A 10,744-nucleotide genomic window follows, 5' to 3' on the forward strand; every position below is an offset into this window, starting at 1 on the left:
TCTTAGGCACTGTTCCGGCCAACAAATACGCCGTAGAATCGTTTAGCTAAGAAGTCATTTTCTAGGCCTGTCAAAAATTATATGATTTCCATATGCAAATGATAGGCAGAACAACCCAAATGTAGTGTCTTATATAAACGTGTATGACTTTCAGCTTAGTGCCCGCAAGTATGCTACAGATTTCAATGGCCAGCCATTAACACACACACACAAACAAACAAAACGGTGAAGACAAGGAGAGGCGTGGCAATCGCACTCCTTTTTTAACAATTTGCCACACTTTTGGATTTTTTTTGTTTGGCTTTCTAACTATCTGCATTTGAGCCAAGCGTCAACGCCCACTGATAGGTGTGACACATCGTGTGATTGATGAAATGTTTGAAAAAAAAAACCCCCCTCACCATTTTCAAACCCCATCAACTAAACGAATAAAGCTGCGGAAAGAAGGAGGAGTTTGGGTTGGTTAGCTGAATGGTTGGTTGGAGGACCGCCAACTAATTTCCACATTTTTCACATTTACGAAGACAAATTGAGGTGCGAACTTGGGTCGAGGCAATAAAATTGTCGAATATCAAAACAACAAAATCTTTGCAACAAACCGGCCGGCCATAAAAAAGAACACCAGTGTGGAAGAGTTGAGAGGAAGGGTAAGGCTAAGGCTCACAATGTGAGGGTGAGAGGTACGAGGAGAGAGAGAGTAAGGGTTGACATGGAAGCTTCAACTCAACTCTGACAGTGGCAGGCATGCCAATTGTTTTTCGATTTCGATGCTTAAAAATTTCACAACAAATCCGTGAGTGGCCAAAATAAAAAAGGAAGGAAAGGCGTCACATTATGCGCAGGAGGCGACTGCGGGAGATTGGAGGTAGAATGGCTTGAAGACCCCCTTACTATAAAAGTCAATATCTACAACAATAAATTTCCAACACACACACACACGGCTTTCGATACAGTTAAAGAATGTGGCGAATTGGTTTCTTTATTTTTTTTTTTTTTAGTTAAGTTTTCCATTTCATTTCGTTTTATGCGAGGCTCGCCAAAAGTTGTCAACGACAAATACGCCAGCTATAAACTCAAACCTCCCCACCCAACTAGCCACTCTACCCCCAAAACACAACAAACACTTCCTTGCAACGACTTTTCAATAAAAAGCAACAACAAGAAACCAAAGGGGTTGGGACGTGGGTGTTCGATTCTAAACACCAGCCGCAGACATCTCGTTTCTATTAGCATAATGTTTCCCGGCGACTGATCTGATTCTTGCAGGCCCAACAAGCCATTTCAACTTACTTTCGATTTGCCATGATTTTATTTATTATCAACGATTTCGTGTTGCTGGACACAAAAGAAAAGTTTAACATTTTGCCAGAGAGGCTCGTAAAAAATCGTAAAATCGAAATTACATTTTAAAAAGTTTTGTTTTATTTGTTTATATATTATATATATCTTTTGCAACAATTTTTATTGCTAATTTATGGGCATGGTATATTGAATTGTTTGCATGGCATGGAGACGGAGGAGCTGGTGACCACAATAACTCATTAACTAGAATCGACGATGCTTGACCTTGAAATTGAGTCTTTCTTCTTTTCAATGAACCTTGAGGCGAAGTGAAAATCTACTTTCTCACTCTTCTTATTAATTGACCTTGAAGCAATGTGCCAAAAGTATCAAAAAGCATCCATTATTAATTTACTTGTTTGCTGCACAAAAAAAAGAAAACAAATGTGGTTCAAGTGCAAATATTGAACAGTCCATGAATATCCAACGAATATGAGAGGCAGCTGAGAAGAATCAGTCTATATATGTACAAATGCTTGTCCCTTTGCAAATTTGTTCGACACTTCTGCATATAAATAGATCTCCTTGGCGATCGGACATCTGTTTCATATAAACATAATGAAAGCAAAGGCAACACTGGAAATTGGTAAATGGAATTCAAAATCACTCGAAAGACACTTGTAGACATGGCTCAAGGTCGTCGCCTTATTTAACGAAATTTGTTGAACAAGTCACGAAGGGCACAATCATCATTGGGATCCACATCATTCACACTAATGTGGTAGATGACCGCTTGAAAAATAAAAGGCATTCGCCGGCATCTCTTCATGCAGGCCCAATGTCGTCGTACTTCCGATTGCAATTTCTTCATGCTATCGCATGGATTCCTCTGTGTAAAATCCTTCTTATAACATTGGCTAAAATTTTCAATGGGAGTTGATTGTAACTCTTCGCCTGTATATGCAGTCCAGTAGAATCGTAGTTGGTGGGCGGGCGTCATTGAGTCCCAAAATGTTTCCGGACTGGCTTGCTCTTGAGCCTGGTTACAGCGAAGCCAATTTTGATACAACACTTTGGCCTTTTGCTGCAACTTAAGGAAAAAATCTTCATTTGGAGGTGCCTCATTGCTGCAATCTTGGCCCGCAGATTGTCGGTCAGTTGTTGACTTTGGGTTGGTAAGATTCTTGATAAAATTTATCAAATCAAACTTGTCCTCATCTTGGCACTCATCTTCCTCTTCTTCTTCACATTCATCGTCTTCCATTTGATCTTCATCATTTTCGTTGCCATCTTCACATTCATCCTCATCTACATCAGAATCATCTTCCTCTGTGTCCATTTTCTTCGGATGTCCACACTCATAAGAACACTTTTTGGGCTCTTTTTTGCCTCCTTTTTTGCCCTGACATTTGAAAGCGTCTAGGTCACTTTCAGACAGATCTGAAAAACGTATTAGACGCGGCTCACAACTCCCTTCCCCATCGTAGGTCACCAGACGTTTTGGATACTTGTGTCTTATGGTATAACTGGGATATTTGACTCTCTTAGACCCACCTTTGCATGCCTTCTTTTCCTTGCCCAAATATTCGTAACCAATTTTGATCAAGGCATTGATTAAATCTGTTATGAAACGCCCGATATCGTAACTAAGGATTTTGCACAAATGTTCCATAATTTTAGGAAATCTTCAAAAATAGTACAAGAAAAAAAAAATATATATATTTATATAATTTAGAGAGCACGAATTTATGTTACTGCTAGTGAACGTATATACTTTTTGATTGTCTTTGTCAAATATTTGTGTTAAAGTGGAACGAAATGTCGGGCGCCTACTCCACCTCCATTTTTATCTCCACCTCACTCACTCACACACACACACTCACACATAGCATAATTTAGTGTTCATGAAAATATATGGTCCCTTATATTATAAATGCGAAAAATACTTGCTCGCAGTACCAATAAAAATCCGTTGGTTTTGGTTGAAATATGACAGCAAACTTTGCTATATTAAAAATGCTGCTGCTCGTGCAAAAAAACACAAAAAAAAGAAGAAAAAAGACACAAACATTTAGATTCGCACATTTATTTTTTTTGGCTTTGGTTGGTTTTTGCCTGCTCAGCCCATCAACCAGCACACAATCCACCCAATCTATCCATCGTTTCCCCGTATGTATTTATGTTTTCTGCTTATTATCTAGCTATAGCAGTCTTATATTCATATTCTCATATTCATATTCATTCTTCCGATTAAGCAGTTTTCATGGTCATCATTAAATATTTTCATTCATATTTCCATCCATGCCAGTGCAAAAACCAAAGAGAAAAAAAATTGAGAAAAAAAAAACCGAAAAGCAGGGCAAATAAAATAAGTGGCCTAAATAAAAATTGAGTTTTCCTTTCATTCCCGTTTCATTTTTACGAGTAATGAGACTCGTCGTAGCAATGAAAATCGCAGCAATTATTGAAATTAATTTCATTTATTACATCATGAAAATATATACATATATTTTCAACATACCGCAGAGAATGGAAAACGTAGACCAAAAATATATGGATATATGTACATACATTTCGCCACTGTCTGTCGCAGCAATTAAGAAGGCCAAAAGAGCCAACTGGAACTGGAAGAAGGCCATATATGTACGATTCTGTCTGTGGTTGCCTTTGTGCTTCTGTGTGTATTGGTAATTTGAAGTTAATAACGTAGAAATATGGTACTATAATGCTCATTCGATTCATATCGCACACATTCATGGCTAGCAATTTTCGCACAGCAATTGTGAATTTGTCAGCCATTTAGGAATATTTGCCAATTGTCTAAATATGGTCAGTGGCAGTAGAATCGAAATGGAATTTGTCGGACTGTGATTACCTCTATAAAATCTCCGTTTAATTGCTTTCTACATGCGTACATGGCAAAATGAGTACGATCTATATATTCAAGTTACTTAGAGAGTTTGCAAATAGAAAATTTTCCATAGCTTTGACCATGCTGAAGTTGTAGGCAAAGAGAAGAGGTTAAAGAACAACCACATCAAATGTCCAAAACTCTCTCAACAAACTCTTCCAAGCCATAAACAAAAAAAAGAAAAGCATGTAAAACTGAACATTGAAGTTTAGCTAAAGATTAATAAAATCTTAGTAATTGTTTGAATATCATAAAATAATATAAATAAAGAGATATATTATCCTTATTTATTCATATATTGTATATCTTTATAGATGTAAGTAGATCGATCTCCTATGCTATATGCGCCTATCTAGTAGCAAAGCAAAATGATTGCCCCAAATTCCCTGGACAAAATCAAGGCAGATGATGAAAAGAACCAAAAAAATCGTTTTTGCGTCTTTTACGATGGGCTGCATCTTTCACCTAGGAGAGCCGAATTCCGTGTTATAGCTAATGGCTGTGTGTCGACCACATCTCCCAGAACAATAAAATTCCCATTTAGATATGGCGCGAATCATCTACTTTATCCAACCCACCAGCCCACCTCTGGCCACCGTTGTATTCCCTTTCTCTCAGAAGCAAATGTGTAGCAGCAGCAGTTTTCGATGTCTGTGTGTTTACGTGAAAACAATTTTTATGGCATGTCAAAAACCTATTTTAATGCTTTTAATGAAAGCGAATTTTATTGCATTACTTTTCGATTTTACTGCCCCCAGCCGCCAGGGGGCGCCCCCTTGTATATACCAAGGCGTAAAAATGCACTCAACTCAAAATGTTGACAAGCTCGTAAAAAGTATTTTCTTTTTCGTTTTGGCTTAATGCGGAAGCAATGGAATGGAGAAACCAAAAACAGGTGACAAAGCAAAAAGTACAGAATCAACAGCACGAGTTTTTGAGAGAAGTCGGTGAAGATTTTCCATAACAAAAGCCACTTAAACTGCCAATTTGTGGTATGTGGCGGCATCTTGGCCTTAACGCTTTTGCCCACAAAAACAAGATTTCCGTTAGTGGAAATTTTGCATAAATTCTGTTGGCTTGCGACTCCCAAATGTATGCTACCTTTGCCAAATTCATTTGACCAGAAACTTAAGTTATATTTTGGATTAGAGCCAAAACAGCGAGCGACAGCGCGAGTCTTCGACAGAGACATGTTTAGTGGCACGGCAGCGACAAAAGCTTTCAGCCATAAAAGAGCCAAAAACCCAAACGATTCGAGGACGGCAAGATCCTTACAACACACACACACACACACATATGGACCACTCAATGTCAGTTGGAGGGGTATGTGAATGTGAATGTGAATGCAGGTCCCCAAGTTTTGCAGTTTTGTTGTTGCTGTTGCTGCTGCTGCTGCTGCTGCTGGTGACATGGCCTGACATTACATTTTGGACGCACTTTTGCGTGTGCCAGCATTACTGCCTAGTGGCTAGGACCTTTTCCTCCTTTTTTGCCCCACCCCATCAATGCATATTCCATGCATTAAATATTGCATATGAACTAAATGGATTTCGGTTTGAGAATATTGACAGGGTCAGTCATGCATTGTTGGCTAGCCAAAAACTGTCGAAATGCCCACAAGACAATAGAGAAAGAGAGGCGCAACTTTTGCTTCTATTTAACTTTAAATCTTGGTCGAGAGAGCAAATTTTGCAAAGCAATTTAGCCAAAATTAAATTACCGTTATTAAACGTGCAAACTTTAGGGGTAAGTCTGTCTTGAGGGTGAATCTGAATATCTATCTCTCTCTCACAAAAAAATCAAACTTCTTTTCTTCTCGACGAAACTGTGACGAATTTTTTTTTTTGGCCTGACAATAAAGTGTCATTAGGCAATATTCCATCGTAAAAACCAATGGCAATGCCGCAAGTGGCAAAGTTACAACAAATTCGTTTCATTAGAACATAAAAAAAAAGAGACAAGAAAAAAAAGACACAACAAAATGCAAATTAGCCGCAACGATATGATATGCCCCACGGATATAACAAAAAGGTGGAGCAGGCCAAACAAATTTTGCAAGGCAAAAGGACTCACCCTGTCTTTATCACTAGCTCCTTTTTCCCCTCACACTCCACCACTTTCTGGCATATAATTACAGTTATTTGTGTAGCTAATTAATTGCTAATCAATCATAGCACCCAACAAAAAAATAAAAGCAACGAAAGGAACCCAGAGATATAGAGTGGCAAAAAAGGACTCCAGCATGTTGTTTGCCTGTCACTCGTGAATGTATCTCAATCTCCTCTTGAGCTGGGGGCCCAGACATTTCCACTTCTAAGGCATCTCATCTCATTGTCGAGTTCGGGTTTGGACCCATCGAGCGACCGACCCACCGGCGGACCGGCGGAACCGCCTTGCCTTTTTGTCCATAAACAAAAACCCAGTGAAAACAAAAGCTTAGCAAAGATTGATCACAAAACGACGACACTGGACTCTGCACCTGTTCGTTTACTCACGGTTATTAGCTAGAAACTTGGGTGGCTCTGTCTTAGCGCTATTTGTAAACTGGTTGATGGGTGATGGGTTTGCCATGCAAATGGCCAAAAAGTGTCAAATGAAAGCTTTTTTACACCTTGCCGCCAAGGATTGTCGAGTGCTTGAGGGAGTCCTTAGCCGGGCCGGTCTTGCTGTCGTCTTTATGTCCAGGGGACAAGCGTTTCACTTGTCACTGCTGTCAGTCAGGGCTGACGTCATTGTCCTTTTGCGTTTATCCTTTTCTTGTCGAGTTGTTTTTTTTTTTTGGCGCTTTCTCTCTCTGTGCGTTGGGCTCACATTTTATTTTACATAATTTGAACATTTAAGACGTGCCTGAGCATAGCCATGAGGCTTTAGTTTTAGTTTATGCAGCCAGGGCGTAGTTTGCTTCGCTCCTCGCTTTTTTTTTTGTGTTTTGTCTTTTATTAAAAGGCATTTCGCATCCTTTACGCCCGAGTGAATTTTATGGTCTATATAGCCCCACCTCCCTTTTATCCATAACTGTCAATCTGCGAATGGGAGTATGTCTTCATTCACATTTGTATTTGCTAAAACTTGCACGTTTGCCTCTTTGCTTGGAAATTTACAGTTAACCCAAATTGTCGGCAATTTGGTCAAGATGCTGTTTCTTGGCCCAAAATACGCATTTTACGATCATCATCTTTTCAATTCAATTGTTTTCAATTGAAATGGTTGGCGTCGGGGTCTAACGTTTCAAAAAAAAGAAACAAAAAAAAAACAAACGCCAAGTGTAAGTGAAAGTAAATGACGATTATCAAAGAAAGTTTCTTTCAAACATTTTGTTTTATATCCATAATACATTTCACATATTTAAAAAACAAACGAAACATTTCAATTTAATGTTTCAATGGAAGTTTAATCACATGGGCGAAAAACTAGAAAGTAATCTGTAAGTTCATACATAGAAGATATACGATATTATATTCTATATTGATATCCTAACTTTAACTAGAACTGTCTTGCCAATTGGCTGAGAATCGAAATTCGTTATTAGAGAATATTAATATCATTATTATTATTATTAAAAGTATAGGATATAGTAGTAAACTATCAACCTAACATTAATTCACAAGCACTGGCAACTTAGGCCTTCGGCTTATTGTTAGACGAAAACTACATCCATACACTAGCCTGGGATTCGAACCCGGATCCTCGTTGTTCAGTTGCCTGGAATATTAATATATATTTTTGAACAGGCGGGAGAAAGTCAAGTTGTGTCTAAACTTAACTGAACATTTAATTATCTGATTAGGAATAGAATCGTCCACATCCCATAGCCTCGGTGGCGCAGTTGGCAGCGCGTAAGTCTCATAATCTTAAGGTCGTGAGTTCGAGCCTCACCCGGGGCATGTACATTTTTTTTGACATATTGAGTACTAAATCCTTTTTTTTTTTTTGTAGTTGATAGGGTAGAAAAAAGTTGCGGTTGCTTAGCCAAGTTGCCCAGTTGTGGAAAACAAATCAATATATCTAATTGGTATTACTTAAGAAGGCATTGCTATGAAAGAATGTTAGTGATTTGTGTTAATTTTTAAATGCTTCAGTTGATATATGTATTCTGAATTTACATTTAACTAAGTTCTGCGTTATTAGACTAAAAGAATCAATCAATATTAATCAATAATTAAACAAAATTTTAGTTTACTTGATTTTGACTTAATGCGTTAATGGAAAGTTCATTGCATGTAATTTTACATATTTATTTCATAGATTTTTTTATGTCTGGCTATATTTATATGTACATATATAGTGAACTATGGCTTCGCTAGTATCAGTTCGCAAAAAGTTACGAGGTCACGTGACCCCGTCACAACTTGTCTGCGCCATGTTTTGTTTTCGCACTTTCTATCGGGGTTGAGAACTGGGAACTTGTTGGGTTGGGGGAGAGAGAGAGTAGTCCTTCTCCATCTCTAGACCTGAATTTCCATTGTATTGAATGATTGGTAATTCGATACAGTTGTTCGATTGTTGTGCGCTTTGTTTTGGCTCATTTGAAGCGCATCGCCAATTGTCAATAGTTCTCCCTCGTCCCAAGGATTGGCTCTTGCCCTTGTGCATGGACCATGCCCATACCATCCCTTGCCTCAGTGTGTGTGCTTGTGTGTGTGTGTGTGTGTGTCTTCGTTTCGCACTAATTTTCCTGCTTGTCGCGCCGTGCGAAACGTATAAATAATTTTATTTTATTTTCATTCCATATCCATACTATTTATGGACTAATGGATTTATGGCCGCTCATTCGCCTTCATCCGGCCACGTTCGATTGTATATCAATATCTATTTTCATATCAACATTGTCATCGGCACGTGTGATGTCCTAGTTTCCGCCAAGTCTTCTGGGAGAAACAACTACAGATCAGCTAACCCCTCCCTCCCCTTTATCTCTATCTGTTTTCACCATAATGTCCATGCAATTATGAATTTTTTTTTTGGAAAATAGCATTTTGTGTGGGAATGGGAACTATGATTTCTTTTTATATTCTAGATTTTTTTTCTATTGCAAAGTCTTTGGTGGTTTTCTTAATATTATTCTTTCATTTTGCCAAAATGTTTTCATTTTATTAAATTTCTTTTCACTTGAAATTTGTGTTGCTCTTTTTTTTTGTCTCTTTCTTTTGTTATTGTTGTTGTTGGTGTGTTATTATTTCTACGATTGGCCAAAACAACAACGAGCAAAAGGTTTCCATTTCCCTGGACAGGCGCTCTTCTCCGCTTCTCCGTTTGGCTTTTAATAAATGTCCAAAAAAACAGAAGCTACAACAAGAGGAGCTCCAGAGATTCGTATTTCGTCTGGTGGCTCTCTCCAAGCTCTAAGAAATATGCACAAATTAATTTTGTTTTATTCGAGCAAAGGCAAAATTTAAATCAGCCAACTTTCGCATAGGAAAGGGAGGCTGGCCAAAAGGAATACGTCATGTCCAAATGGCCAGAGCCAAAAAGGGAAAAGGAAAAGAAAACGAACAACATGCAGGAAAAGGGTTTTTCAACATCCTTCGCTGCCTTCTGCCTGCTGGCTGATGTTGTTGTTGTTGTTTGGTCTGCAGCCTCGTCATCGTTTTCATCGTCTTGGTCTTGGCCCATAGTCTTAGCCTTAGTCTTTGTTTTCCCCCATTCACCCCCTTCACTTGAGTGAGAGACTCTGGCCTGTTATGAATGCAAATTAAAAGTATACAAATCTAATAAGTTCCATTTAAGTTGCTTTAATTTCACTCATTTCAGCATTTCCATTTGCATTTCAAAAATTGTTGCTAATTGTTCAGCTTTTAGACAGCGAATTTTTAATGCAAAGTGCACATTTTTTCTACTCCTTTTCGGTTCCCCCTCTCCAACAAACTGAGGCTTGTTATAAATGCATTTTTATTAAAATGCACTTTGATTTGTTTGCCCTGATGTTCAAGATGATGATGACGATGATATATTTTTATACCATACACCCATAGGGTGAAATGGTATATTAAAGTCGCCAAAATGTATGTAACAGGCAGAAGGAAGCATCTCCGACCCCACAAAGTATATATATTCTTGATCAGGATCAAAAACCGAGTCGATCTAGCCATGTCCGTCTGTCCGTCCGTATGAACACCTAGATCTTGGAGACTATAAGAGCTAGAGCCACCAAATTTGGTATGCAGTCTCGTGTAGTATGTACGCTTATCGAGTTTGTTTCAAATTTTTGCCACGCCCCCTTCCGCCCCCAGAATTTACATAAAACTGTTTTTCTTAAAAAGTATAGGAGATAGAAACATCAAATTTGGTTTATATACTCGTTTAGTTAGCGCGCAGAAAATAATTGTTCCAACTTTTTGCCACACCCCTTCCGCCCCCGGAATTTACATAACTCTGATTTTCTTAAAAACTATGAAAGCTACCGACATTAAATTTGGTATGTAAGTTAGCCTAACAGACGCGCAGATATTGACTATTTAAAAATTTTGCCACGCCCATTTCCGCACCCGAAAATGAAACAAAACTGATTTTCTCGAAAACTAACAAAGCTAAACTCACCAAATTTAGTATGTA

General features: G+C 38.3%; 1 protein-coding gene and 1 non-coding gene across 2 annotated transcripts; one reads left to right on the forward strand and one right to left on the reverse strand.

Annotated features, from left to right (window-relative positions):
• Positions 1 to 1,425: 1,425 nt before the first annotated feature.
• On the reverse strand, positions 1,426 to 3,100 carry LOC6651234. The gene has a single exon (XM_023180720.2). The coding sequence runs from the start codon at positions 2,951 to 2,953 to the stop codon at positions 1,991 to 1,993; it is 963 nt and encodes a 320-aa protein (XP_023036488.1). The 5' UTR covers positions 2,954 to 3,100; the 3' UTR covers positions 1,426 to 1,990.
• A 4,903-nt stretch (positions 3,101 to 8,003) lies between these two features.
• Positions 8,004 to 8,076, forward strand: Trnam-cau. The gene has a single exon. It is a non-coding gene; the product is annotated as a tRNA-Met (tRNA).
• The last annotated feature ends 2,668 nt before the right edge of the window (positions 8,077 to 10,744 follow it).

Source organism: Drosophila willistoni, chromosome 3R (genome assembly GCF_018902025.1).
Source record: "Drosophila willistoni isolate 14030-0811.24 chromosome 3R, UCI_dwil_1.1, whole genome shotgun sequence".
NCBI lineage: Eukaryota > Metazoa > Arthropoda > Insecta > Diptera > Drosophilidae > Drosophila > Drosophila willistoni.

Excerpts from the sequence above, each read along its gene's own strand:
- LOC6651234 (XM_023180720.2), bottom strand. The coding sequence starts at position 2,953 with ATGGAACATTTGTGCAAAATCCTTAGTTACGATATCGGGCGTTTCATA.